The sequence below is a fragment of the Cyanistes caeruleus genome, chromosome 3, assembly GCF_971803275.1.
Source record: "Cyanistes caeruleus chromosome 3, bCyaCae1.hap1.1, whole genome shotgun sequence".
Classification (NCBI taxonomy): Eukaryota; Metazoa; Chordata; class Aves; order Passeriformes; family Paridae; genus Cyanistes; species Cyanistes caeruleus.
Genome location: NC_141703.1, coordinates 1,169,891 through 1,183,340, shown reverse-complemented (window position 1 = coordinate 1,183,340; position 13,450 = coordinate 1,169,891). Strand labels below are relative to the sequence as shown.

General features: G+C 50.5%; 1 protein-coding gene across 4 annotated transcripts; it reads right to left on the bottom strand.

Moving 5' to 3' along the window:
* Positions 1 to 15: 15 nt before the first annotated feature.
* On the bottom strand, positions 16 to 12,875 carry IFNAR2 (interferon alpha and beta receptor subunit 2). Of its 4 annotated transcripts, none has more exons than XM_086883869.1 (10): positions 12,699 to 12,875; positions 10,443 to 10,746; positions 9,189 to 9,285; positions 6,730 to 6,771; positions 6,283 to 6,394; positions 5,358 to 5,527; positions 3,953 to 4,125; positions 3,531 to 3,693; positions 2,726 to 2,844; positions 16 to 1,422 (listed from the first exon to the last, which is right to left on the bottom strand). In XM_086883869.1, exons 3-10 carry the CDS (start codon positions 9,229 to 9,231, stop codon positions 751 to 753), a joined length of 1,494 nt encoding a protein of 497 aa, XP_086739995.1. In that variant the 5' UTR covers positions 9,232 to 9,285; positions 10,443 to 10,746; positions 12,699 to 12,875; the 3' UTR covers positions 16 to 750. The 4 variants fall into 4 exon arrangements, with proteins under 4 accessions (XP_086739995.1, XP_086739993.1, XP_086739996.1 ...); XM_086883867.1 differs by having other exon boundaries at positions 10,499 to 10,746; positions 12,699 to 12,856; XM_086883870.1 differs by lacking the exon at positions 6,730 to 6,771.
* Between the last annotated feature and the right edge of the window lie 575 nt (positions 12,876 to 13,450).

The following is a 13,450-nucleotide window of genomic DNA, read 5'->3' as shown; positions in this document are numbered from 1 at the left end:
TGCTCACCGCGGCGATTTTAAACGTCGTAAAAATATTTTATTATGAGTTGTTAATTGTAGAAAATTATATAAAAATAAATCCAAAAAGTGTATTAATGCCTCGGTCTACTCTTTTGTCAGCTGAGTATTCCTGTCTCTGCCCCCATTATTCTACTTGATCAGCTCTCTCTGCACAAATAGAGCATCCAGACAGCAGAACAGGCTTCCCAAAAATCCAATGACAGAAATAATGAACAAAAAAAAATTGAAAAAGTGGTCTGGTTGAGAGTCCAGCCTTCCATCACTGTCCCAGGTGCTCCCAATGTCCAGCCTGGCCTTGGGCACTGCCAGGGATCCAGGGGCAGCCCCAGCTGCTCTGGCAATTCCATCCCAGCCCCTGCCCAACCCTGCCAGGGAACAATTCCTGCCCAAGATCCCAAGATCCAGCCCTGCCCTCTGCCCCTGGCAGCCATTCCCTGGCTCCTGGCCCTGCAGCCCTTTGTCTTTCCCCACCCTCATTGGGAACAATTTCTAATCCAGAACTGGCCTCTGTCAGTTTGAAGCCATTCCCTCTTGTCCAGTCCCTCCATCCCTTCTCCAAAGCCCCTGTTTTAGAGCCCCTTCAGGCAGAGGAAGGGGCTCTAAGGTCTCTCCAGATCCTTCTCCAGACAAACACCCCCAGCTCTTTCTGTAGGATGTTAATGAAAGGACAAGATCTGTGTGTTCAGTTCAGAATTCAGTTCCTGTAATAAAGTAAAAGTAGCTCTTCCTTCATCTCCTCATGTACCCTGTCCCATGCTCTGTGTCTGAGTCCAAAGCGTTGCTTTCCTCAGAAGAGGAAGAACTTTGCCACTCATAGAAGTCATTAGAACAAAGAGCATCCTGCACACTTCCCGTGTCCTCCAGCAGCTTTGCCTGCAGATCATGAGCACAGTGCCAGTCACCTTCATCCTCCTGGGCTGGAGGAGCTGCAGAGCGGTGCCTGTCCTGCTCCAGGCTTCCCAGCTGCACCGTCTGTAAGCTGATGGTGAAACACTCGCTGTTCCCCTGGGAGCTACAGCTGCCCTCAGAGAAAGGACTCAGGAACTCACTGCTCGTGTCTCCCTCTCCTCCAGGGTGTCCCTGCTGCTCCTGGGACTCGTGTGGCTCCGCAGCCGCGCTGTCCCCAGCCTGGCTGTGCTCACTGCTGCTCACCGAGTACTGCCCCAGGGTGCTGGGGGTGAGCCAGCCTCGGGGCACGCTGCCCCTGCCCAGCCCCTCACGCCTCGTGTAGTCGTGGTCACACAGGGCACTGCTGTCACTGTCACTGCTGTCGCTGTCGTCGCTGGCGCTGCCTCTGCACACCCTGGCCTTGCTCTTCTCCTCTCTGGGGATGATCTCCACAGAGGCCGTGTTCTCTGGCTCACACACCCAAGCTGAGTAGGCCAACTGCCTGATGCATTCCTGGAAGAGTAAAAGCAATTAAATCAGTGCATCCACACTTACACAACCACGAAAAAAAACCCAAATAACCTCCAGCCATGAGGCTGTCAAACAAATTATTCCTTCTGTGCCACCATTTCGGCTTTTTCTGCAGAGTTCAGGGTATCTAGGATTTCACCTTCTTTTCCATTCCTGAACATCACAGAACCCCAGAATGGTTTGAGTGGGATCTGAAGAGACCATCACATTCCAATCCCCTGCCATGGCAGGGACACCTCCAACTGTCCCAGGAGCTCCCAATGTCCAGCCTGGCCTTGGGCACTGCCAGGGATCCAGGGGCAGCCCCAGCTGCTCTGGGCACCCTGTGCCAGGGTGAGGTGAGTCTTGTCACTCTCTCAACCCTTGCAGTCACCTACCACAGCTGAGCAATTTTCACTTCCTTTAGAAATTATCATTTGAAGCAATTTCCACCATTTTAACATCCCAAGCCCCACCTTCCCTCTGCAATTCAGAGGATTATTCAATATTTAAAGCATCATGTTGACGATAAAAAAAAAAATAAACCTTAGACACTCCTTTTTAAAGCATTCAGCAATTGTTGGGATGTGAAAGTGATGACACAGCAAAGGACAGAAACATGAGGCAAAAGTCTTAGCAAAAAGTGACAGCCATCTGCTCTGGGTAAGTTTGTAGAAAACGGAAAATATTTATGCAGAAAAACCCTACAGAATTAAATGTAAAAAGTCAGAGACTGTAAAATATAAAACAAACAAGCAATTGGTAGAAACAAGAAATCTTGTTATTTTTGCTTGAAATTTAGGGGCAGTTCAGTCTATGAAAATAAAAAATTAGTTGCCTTTACATTGGCTTCCTCAGGTGCTAAAACACTTGATCACAGAGAAAGTCCGAGAGAGATTATTTTATTATTATAAAACAGTGGAACAACTTCTCCTGCACTCTCTCCTCACAGGGCAGGTTCTCCAGCCCCCTGCTCAGCCCCTGGCCCTGCTCCAGCCTGTCCACTCCTTTTGTGCCCTCTGGGGACCAGAACTGGGTAGAATATTCCTGGATATTCCCCTGAGCAGGGTGGGATGATCCTCTCTGTTAGTAACTTGTCACAGAAGCAGGAAGAAGTGGATTTTGAAGATTTTTTTCTGAAGACCAGATAAAACTTAGCAGGCTAGAGATCCTTTGACTGAGGCAAACCACAAATGCAAATATTCTGTGCTCTGACATAACTTGTACCTAAAGCACAGGACTGGAGACTGCAGCTGTTAAACTCCCTCCTGCCAGCCAGAGAGGGCAGATGTGAGCTGCTACATACCAAGCTCTGAGGAAGGGATATCTTCGGGTCAATGAAACCTGCTGCATGCACACACTTCAGGACTGCAGCAATTATCAGTGAAAAACAGACAGCACCTGCCACTGCAATTTCATGATACCCTGGAGTGAAAAAAATCAAATAAACACACATGGAGCAAGTGTCCCATGACCACATTGCAGAGCTCACAGTCACAGCAACTATTAAGAATCACCAATAATTTTGGTTAGAAGGGACCTGTGAAAGTCAAAGTCAAAACAAGACCAAATCTCAAATTAGCTTCTAAAACAGAAGTGACTCCATCATTATGCACAGTTGGTGGAGATGGCTCAGGGGATTGCCAAGAGATTTGCTGCCCCAAAGTCAATGGGGTTTTATATTCCACTCCTAAAACTCACGATGGGTTCTCTTGGAATGTTTCTCTCTGCCACTGAGGCTCTGGGCTCTGCTCCTGCCACAGGGACAGCAGCAGGGAGCGGCTGCAGCTGGCCCAGCAGGGATTTAGGTTGGCTTTTAGGGCAAGGCTCTTCTTTCTCCACAGGCTGCTGGCACTGCCCAGGCTCCCCAGGGAATGGGCACGGCCCCGAGGCTGCCAGAGCTCCAGGAGCATCCAGGGATGCCCAGGCTGGGCTTGTTGGGGGGTCTGGGCAGGGCAGGGGGGCACTGGGGGATCCTGGGGGTTCATTCCCACTCAGGATATTCCATGATTTTTGTGATCACTCATTTTTTTGGACTGAGCTGTAAATGTCCCTACACCAAAAGCAAACATGGCCCTCTCAGACCAACCCCCTGCCCACAGCTCCGTTACCTTGTTGAGCCTGTGAGCCTGCAGTGGCACATTTCCAGGGGGAGGGGATGGAATGTTTGTTCAGGGAGGCAGTGACCACCACGGACACACAGTAATTCCTGCCGGGATACAATTCTTCAATGACAGTACTAAACACTTCTTCAGTGGTTTTCTGCCGTGGCCTCTGCAGTGAAAAACAATGTTTTGAAGTCGCTCACTGGCTCTAAAGAGCCTCTGCTCACTCTCCCAGACTGTCCCCCTGCAGTGGAAGGAAGCTCAGATTCTGTTGGCCAAGGTCCTTCTTTTCTTCTAAGAAATCAAATTCTATGTTTTCTTTTGCTTCTATTCACATATTTGTTTTTGGGAAGCTGTTAACCATCAGAGCCATTTTTCACCCTTTGTGTTCTTCCCCTAAATCACAACTGGGCCCCCAATTTCCCTACCTTGTGCTCTCCTTCCAGTGATTTCAGGGTGATATCATAATCCAGCTCTTTATAGATATCAATTAAAGACAGCAGCTTTCCCTTGTCCCTGTAGTGAGAGGTTGGCAGCTTTATGGTGACATTGATGCAGCTTGGACAGGAAGTGATATTCACTTCTGGTGGTCCCAGAATTGCTGTTGGAAAACAAGAAAGAGGAAAAAATGATGGTAAAAAGACACACTTTATCCAGTACCAATTCAATTTCTGATGCATACTGAGCTGGCTCAGCACATTCCAGAGGGGTCACCACTGTAAATCCACGAGGCATTGCAACATTTAACATCCACAGCCAAATCATCATTTCCCCCAGAGACACATTTTAAAGGGAAAGGGGTGGAAGAAGCAGAAAGGGGACAGAGGCTTTGCTTCAGCTTCACAGAGATTTGTATCTAGCTGAGATTAAAGCTGATGTTAAAGTGCAAGAATAGAATCCTGGAATGGTTTGGGTTGGGAGGGACCTTAAAGCCCTGCCATGGCAGGGACACCTCCCACTGTCCCAGCTGCTCCCAATGTCCAGCCTGGTCTTGGGCACTGCCAGGGATCCAGGGGCAGCCCCAGCTGCTCTGGCAATTCCATCCCAGCCCCTGCCCACCCTGCCAGGGAACAATTCCTGCCCAAGATGCCAAGATCCAGCCCTGCCCTCCTTCAGCTTAAAGCCTCTCCCCCTAGTCCTGTGCTTTCTATTAAACCAGCTGCTGTGGGACTGCAGGGCTCCTCCTCAGGGATGTTCTCCAGCCCTTCAGTTCTCCTTCTGCCCATTTTCCCCATTCCTTCCAATGTTCCCTCATTTCTCACTCTGGAAGTGGACACAGCAGCTGCCTCTGCTGACTTCAGAGGAAACATGAGCAGTTTATCCTCCAGAGCTCTCCAGCTGTTCCTCAATTTCTGCCTCTGTTAGCTCAAAACTCAATTTTAAGCAAAGCCAAGGGTGAATTAAAGAGAAATATCTTCAGCAGGGAAGAGGGCAGATTGATGGACAAACAATCAATCTCTTTCCCCACACCTGGTGCAGACCTGGCATTTTTTAACTCAGCATTCACTATTTGAACACACAAAAACAATGTTGTTTTTTAAATTATGTATCTTACACAGCCAAGAGATTTTTACTTGGCGTTTGTCAATGCACACCTTTATATTTATTACATATATATGTATTTATTTCAAAACCAGAGCCTTACTCCTTTATCAGAACTCCTCATTTTAGAAACTTATCTATATGCTTGAAGCTTTGTAACAGATATATGAAATACCAGATACAAATAGCCACCAACCCAGTGGAGGCTTACAGCACAGGGAGCAGAATATAACACAGGCATGAGCTGCTAATAAAAACTACAAAAAGAAGAAATGCAGAGAGGGAACTTACTCTGAAGCAATGGCTGAAACTCATGCTCATAAGAACTGAGCACCTGAGCTCCTCCAACGCTCTGAACAAAGTAATAATACACAGCAGATGTGTCCTTGAAATCCTCTGTCAGCTCACAGGAGAGCTGGGCAATACCTGAACAATGCTGAGCACTCAACCAGGTCTGGTTCCTGCAGAAAAGAGCAAAAGAGCCTCAATTCTCTGATATGAGAAGGCATGGGAGTGTGAGGAGAGCATTTCTGAGGGAAAAAACCCCCAGAAAAACTAAGAAAAACAAAAACCCTCAGCCTTAGTATTTTCAGAGGATCCCAGGGGCTGGAAAAGCCCTCGCAGCCCAGGGAGTCCCAGCTGTGCCCGATGCCCACCTTGTCCCCAGCCCAGAGCCCTGAGTGCCACATCCAGCCCTTCCTTGGGCACCTGCAGGGATGGGCACTGCAAAGCTCCCTGGGCAGCCCCTGCCAAGGCCTGAGCTCCCTTTCCATGGGCAAATTCCTGCTGCTGTCCACCCTGAGCCTCCCCTGGCCCAGCCTGAGGCCTGAGCTCTCCTCCTGTCCCTGTTCCCTGGCAGCAGAGCCCGACCCCCCTGGCTGTCCCCTCCTGCCAGGGACTTGTGCAGAGCCACAAGGGCCCCCTGAGCCTCCTTTGCTCCAGGCTCAGCCCCTTGCCCAGCTCCCTCAGCCCCTCCTGGGGCTCCACACCCTTCCCATCTCATTATGGAATTCCAGAATCCCTGGTGCTGGAAAATCCCTCCCAGCCCAGGGAGTCCCAGCTGTGCCCGATGCCCACCTTGTCCCCAGCCCAGAGCCCTGAGTGCCACGTCCAGCCCTTCCTTGGGCACCTGCAGGGATGGGCACTGCAAAGCTCCCTCCTCTTTGGGTCAATAAACGTTAAAAGTAAAATTTGTGCCTCATTTTGTGTGACTTGCCTGCGGTCTCTGTACAGCACGTTGTAGGATGCTGGCACAGCTGGGTCATGCTCTTCCTGCCAGGACAAAATGTGCTGGAAATTGTGGGAGTCCATCTGGAGTTTTATTTTTTCTAGAAAGGAAATAATAAAAATAACAAACAAACAAACCAACCCAAAATAAACAAGCACCAAAAAAACCCACCAAAAAACCCAACAAACAAGTCAGACTTGCAACAATTCTAATAAATAAATCCATTTTAGATTAGCTCTGGATTTGCCCCCAAAAAGCAGCCACAGGTGAGAGCTCAGCACAACAGACAGAGCAATGCAAAGCACTGTGCACATGGATTACATTTCTACAAGTTCTTTCTCCAAAAAGCATGACGTTCCAAAATGATGATCGATGAGGATGTGCAAGTTATGAAATGTGTTAGGTAAAGCATTTTAAAGATGATAAAACTCTTACCATCCTGGCTGCAAACAGCTGTAGACAGAAAGGTGAGGTACACTGGAAATTGAAACTCTGTATTAATGCATTGGTGTATCCACAAGATCCAATTCTTATTGCAAATACCCATTTGCAACAATTGGGTTCATACTCAGTATTCCCTGGTGGAACTGTTACGTTCTTTCACATCTTCTTACGACTTTCCCTCCTTCTCCAGAGCCTGGGAGAAGTGTCCCTGAGCCTGGAGCTCTGAGGAGCTGGTTCTTAGATCTCTGCTCCTTCCACGTGAGGTTCAAGACTCAGTGTCAGCAAAAGCACCCAAGATGGTCTCATCAAATCATGTCTTGGAGGACTCTGACTGTACCTTACTGAATAAGGTATTCAAACACCTTTTCAAAGGTATTTTTCAAGCCATTCCAAGACTTTTAGAACTGATCTGGGAAAATATTCCATTGTTGCTTGACTCATCCTCATAGATCCCAGAATGGTTTGGGCTGGAAAGGACCCCAAAGAACATCCAATCCCACCCCTGCCATGGCAGGGACACCTTCCACTGTCCCAGGCTGCTCCAACCTGGCCTTGGACACTTCCAGGGACCCAGGGGCAGCCACAGCTTCCCTGGGCAATCCTGCCATTCCAGAGGTTCCTACATCCCAGGGAAGAAAACCTCCCTAGGACACTGTGATCCACCCTGGCTCCCACTGCATCCAGGACCCTTTTAATTAACCAACTCAACTTCTCATTATTCCCATCTTTTCAACACAGTGCTCCAAAATACTTGAAGTTTTTGTTCTAACTCCTCTAATTTATTTTTTTTCTCAAGACCTTTGAGCCTCCCTTCTGCTTTGAGTGTAGCAAGGGGAAACTTCCTGTTCTTGTTGAAAGGCATTTTGTGGTCATGCCTCTGACTCAGGAGATGCTGACTCCCACACTCAGTTGGCAGAAACAGTCACTACTTTAATTTCAAACACATTTCTTCTCAGTTTTTTTCTACATTAAATCCATTTGGAAAGTTCCTCCCTTATCTTTCCTAGAACTCTCTTTTGCCTTGACCTGTTGTGCTAACAAGATGTGCCACAGTCAGCATGACTGTGAAAAGAGAAATCTGGACCTTGAATTAGAAAATTTAAACAATCTTTATGGAGATCCACAAATAAATGGGTTTAAGTCCAGTTAAATGTAGAACAGTGGAGTTCTTACAAGGCAGGAAATCACCCATTCAGAAAATAAAACATGCAGTGGGGATATATAAAGTAATATTTTAACAGTTATTATTATCTGAACACAAACTCAGATTTGTAATAATTTGTGTCTGCTGAGTTGTTGGTGCATTCCAGTTAGCATTATTTGATTTTTCAATGCCTCTTCTCTAGCCAAACCAAATTCCTTTTAGCTTAGGTTCAAACCGCCTCTGAACTTTGTTTCAACAAACAAGTTCAGCAAAGGAAGCTGAACAGTTTGTGTTACACTCTTACAGAGGAGACACAGCCAAGGGAACAAGTAACTGGGAAAACTCAGCCTGAGGAAATACAGATGGTCTGGAAACTGCATGGGAATCTTCTTCAGCCTCACTGCAGTTTCTACCACCCCTGGCAGTGTCCCAGGCCAGGCTGGACATTGGGGCTGGCAGCACCTGGGACAGTGGGAGGTGTCCCTGCCATGGGTGGGGGACAAAGGTCCCTCCCAACCCAAACCAGTCAGAGGTTCTGGGATGATGACCTTACCCTTTTTACAGAATTAAAAGATCCTAACAAATCCCCTCCTCACAACAAGTACAGCTCAGCCAAACTCTGCTTGTTTCACCTGCTAATCCAGAAACTGAGGAGTGTTGGAAAAAATCAGAATAAAAAAGAAAAGCTCTCACATGGAACTGAGAGTTCTGGGACATGCAGGGAGGCAAAATCATGGAATGGCCTGGATTGGAAGGGACCTCAGAGTCCACCCATTCCCAGCCCTGCCATGGCAGGGACACCTCCCACTGTCCCAGGAGCTCCCAATGACCAGCCTGGCCTTGGGCACTGCCAGGGATCCAGGGGCAGCCCCAGCTGCTCTGGCAATTCCATCCCAGCCCCTGCCCACCCTGCCAGGGAACAATTGCTGCCCAAGATCCCAAGATCCAGCCCTGCCCTCTGCCCCTGGCAGCCATTCCCTGGCTCCTGGCCCTGCAGCCCTTGGCCCCAGTCCCTCTCCAGCTCTCCTGGAGCCCCTTCAGGCCCTGCAAGGGGCTCTGAGCTCTCCCTGCAGCTTCTCCTCTCCAGCTGAGCACCCCCAGCTCTCCCAGCCTGGCTCCAGCCCCTGCTCAAGGTTTATGCACAGAACAGAGGATGCAGGGGTGAGCCAAGAGATCCTTACTCTGAGAATTACCCCAGGGAGAGCTCCACAGTAATGCTCCCTCACTTCATCAACTCAGCAGAATTATGAAGGCATTAATGAGCCCCCAGCCCTGCTCCTCTCTAACCCAAGGTTCTGGAACTTACCAAGCTGACAGAGAGGCACTGGCACATCCATCAGGGCTCCCATGGAGATCAGCAGAGAAACCCCTCTGCTACTGAAAGAAACATTTTGCTTCTGTTCCTACAAATACATGAAAAACATGCACATTTTACTAAATTATCACAATAAATTACCTTAGTAAAACCCTTTTAACTAAACCAAGCTTTCTGTACAGTTATTTTACCCTCTCCATTGCCTGAGGGAGGGCAGTGGTACTGAAAGAGTTACTGGGGGAGGGAGGGGGCACTGATCCTTATTTTACTGCAATTTTGTCCATTTTATGGCAAGAGCACTTTCCTTTTTCCACATGGAAAGGGCTTTTACCATTTCAAATAAAACAGAAACCATGGTATGATTTTTTATATTAGCTTTGCATTAAAATAGTATCTGAAAATTCAATGCCATTCACTCCTTCAACTTCATTAACACAATGAAAACAAACTTTGTTTGGCTCTGTTTGAAATAAACTCATCTCACTGTTGTAAGAAAGGTTTCCAGAAAGAGAACAGATCAATAGGGAGCTTAGAAAAAAAAATAATTATAAAGGAGTTATGAAGTTTATGTTATAATTTTTTTAATGCTGAAGATCTATTAAAAGAATCCTTCTCTTCACTATTTTTTACTCCATTTAATATCCCCATAATATTAATATCCACAGGACCTGGTGTTGAGTTAGCTGGGCAAGGGTATATCTATTTTTAAAGAACCTTACCTTCAGGTTTAATAAAAATTAACTGCTTTTTAATTTAACATTATTTTCAAATAGAACTGGAATTATTTTCTCTGCAAAACAACCAGTTTAAAATCATGCCAGAGCACACTGTGCTCAAGCTTAACCCTGTATATTCATATATTAACATGGGATAGAAGACATCTGTCAAAACCAGGTGAATTAAAACCCTGTGTCTGAGAAGTCAATCTCCCTGTGCCCAGAGTTCTGGCAGATCTGTAGGAAGTCACTGGAGAAATCTTGGGAATTTGTTCCTGGGCAATTTGATAATTCCACAGCCTAAAGCAACGTTCCCCTCATTCTATTAATTCATTCAAGCAGAAGTCAGTTCAAAGAGCACTTGCACCTTCAGGCAATCAGGATTTTCCAGCTTCCTCAAAATGTTCCCTTCAGGAGAAAGCCTTGGGAATGCTGCATTCACTTGGCAAATTACTTCTTTTCCCTGTCAAGCCTTGCAGTTAATCCCAGGCCCTGTTCAAAGCACTCCACGCCCAGAGGGATTGTGTACCTTGGATCCCTGCTGCCCACGCTGTCAGGGATAACAACAATCCCAGTGGGACTCACACGTGGCTCCATGGGATCACAACGGAGTTTCCTACACGATGCATATTCAAAGCCAGGTTATTTGTTCAGCACCTCAGAATGTCTGAGAAAATGTGATAAAATGTGTTCATCTCCAGGCTTCCACAGCTGCCTCAAGATGGATTTCTCCTGCAGGTCTATCAGTGCCAGGGAAATTCCAGGGCAAAACCATTTCTGTCAGAACTCTGCTGAGCTGTTCTTCCTCATCCTCTTCAGAGCTGCAGCAATCCCTGCAGTGAAGCCGTGGAAAAAGCAGTGAGTGCAGCCCCCCGAGCCCTGGCTATGCCCACAGGAGATCCCCTGGCAGCTTCCTGGAGCTCCTGAACTCAGGGTGACACATGCACAGCATCCCCAGCTGCACTTCATGGATTCACACTGCCTTGGGCTGGAAACACCTTAAATCCCACCCATTCTCAACCCTGCCATGGCAGGGACACCTCCCACTGTCCCAGGAGCTCCCAGTGTCCAGCCTGGCCTTGGGCACTGCCAGGGATCCAGGGGCAGCCCCAGCTGCTCTGGCAATTCCATCCCAGCCCCTGCCCACCCTGCCAGGGAACAATTCCTGCCCAAGATCCCAAGATCCAGCCCTGCCCTCTGCCCCTGGCAGCCATTCCCTGGCTCCTGGCCCTGCAGCCCTTGGCCCCAGTCCCTCTCCAGCTCTCCTGGAGCCCCTTCAGGCCCTGCAAGGGGCTCTGAGCTCTCCCTGCAGCTTCTCCTCTCCAGCTGAGCACCCCCAGCTCTCCCAGGCTGGCTCCAGAGGGTTCCAGCCCTGGGATGATGATCCCAGTGGCTCTCAGGTTCAGGCTTGATGGGGTTACATTTCCTTCCAATCAGGAAAAAACAAAACAAAACAAAACCAGCTTTGAGATTTTGAAAGTCAGTGGATCATATTTCAGAAAAGCTTTACCTCAGTTCATCGGAAAACACCCCCAATTCTCTGAAACAAGTCGAGGGCCTATTTATTTACAGAATCAGCTTATGGGATTAACTGAGAGAGGCAGAGAGACTGACAGCAGGTAAGTCTGCAGAGGAACGTTCTAAGCCTGCACAGGGACCTCTGGATGTCACCCAGCCCAGCTCCTGGCCCGCCAGGGTCACCTGGGGCAGGGACACTGGAACGTGCCCAGGGGGGTTTGGGGTGGCTCCAGAGAGGGAGACTCCAGCCCCTCCCCGGGCAGCTGTTCCAGGGCTCTGCCCCTCCATGGAAGGAAGCTCTTCCTCAGCCTGGGCTGGAATTGTTGTGTTTTAGCTCCTGCCACTGCCACCACTGAGCAGAGTCTGGCACCATCCTCTGATGGCCTCGGAGCTCTGTACAATCCCCTTCACCTGAACCCAGCCCAGCCAGGGAACCACATTGTGGCTGTAGCGTTATTCCCACCCTCGACTGCTGGGAAACTTTGGATAAGCCGCTTCTAAGGATATGGAAATCATTTAACCACAATAACCCAAGGCCATTACCAGCAGCCCTTTATTCCATGGGCTGCCACAGTGCTGGGGAGGACACGGCCTCAGGCTGGGCCAGGGGAGGCTCAGGGTGGGCAGCAGCAGGAATTTGCCCATGGAAAGGGAGCTCAGGCCTTGGCAGGGGCTGCCCAGGGAGCTTTGCAGTGCCCATCCCTGCAGGTGCCCAAGGAAGGGCTGGACGTGGCACTCAGGGCTCTGGGCTGGGGACAAGGTGGGCATCGGGCACAGCTGGGACTCCCTGGGCTGCGAGGGCTTTTCCAGTCCCTGGGATTTTGGGATCTGCCCGAGGAGGGACCCGAGTGGGGCACACGGGAGCCTCGGGGATGCTCCAGCCCGGGCGGGGGCCGCAGCGAACCGCGCCTGAGCCACGAGAGCCTCACAAACACCAGGCCTCGATGCACCAAAGCCACCCCCAAGCACCTCCCAGGCTAACGCGGGGCTCAATTCAGCGAGCGGGACGCTGCCAAAAGCAAACCCGGCGGATTTTTGGGGCTCCATGCGCGGTTCAGGGGGCGCCACACGGGCCTGGGCCCCACACGGCGGCAGCAAAGCGTTCCCGGCAGCCGCGGAGCCTTCAGGCAACCCCCGGGAGAGAGCGCAGCTGGAGCGGCGGCCCTGACCCGGGCTCCGCCTCAGGGAACCGCTCCATTGTCACCGCAGGGCCGGGGGGCAGCAGGGGGGACACGACACCGCACACACCGCCGCCTTCCAGCCATACCTCGCGGCGGGGAGTCCCCACGGGCTCCGCTCCGGTTCCTCATCGCTGCTCACCGCTCCTTAGCAGCGCCATCCATCCCAAGCGATCCCCGGCGCTGCCGCCTGCGCCGCCGCCGGGCGGAAAATGGCTGCGGAGCCGGGCCGGGATGTCCACGCCCCTTTCACACAGACCACACCCACACGTAGCGAGACCACGCCCCAAAGTAACCAACCACGCCCACAATGGGCATATGCCACGCCCCCCCCAGCCAGCAAGCCCCGCCCCTCGCCTCAGGCCCCGCTCGGTGCCTCCATGGCCGCGCTGTTCTCCCCCTGCCTTTATTTCCTTCTCTGTGCCTGCTCCGCCCTCGCTCCGCCGTGTTCGCCGTGAGACACAGCTGCGGAAACACCGGCTGATCCCCTGCCTTGGCTACACAATCGGAGTCGCAGAAGGATTGGGCTGGAGGGACCTCAGAGCCCACCCAGTGTCCCAGGAGCTCCCAATGTCCAGCCTGGCCTTGGGCACTGCCAGGGATCCAGGGGCAGCCCCAGCTGAAGGGAAGGTCCTGGGGGTTCTGGTTCATGGCCAGGGGAGCTGAGTCAGCCGTGCCCTGGAGGCAGGAGGGACATCCCTGTGTGGGGACACCGGGGCCACCAGCACTGGCCAGAGGGGAGGGACTGTCCCGCTCTGGGCTGGGGCAGCCTCACCTCCAGTGCTGGGGACAGCTCTGGGGGGCTCCAGAAAAGATCAGAAGCTGTTGGAAAGTGTCCAAA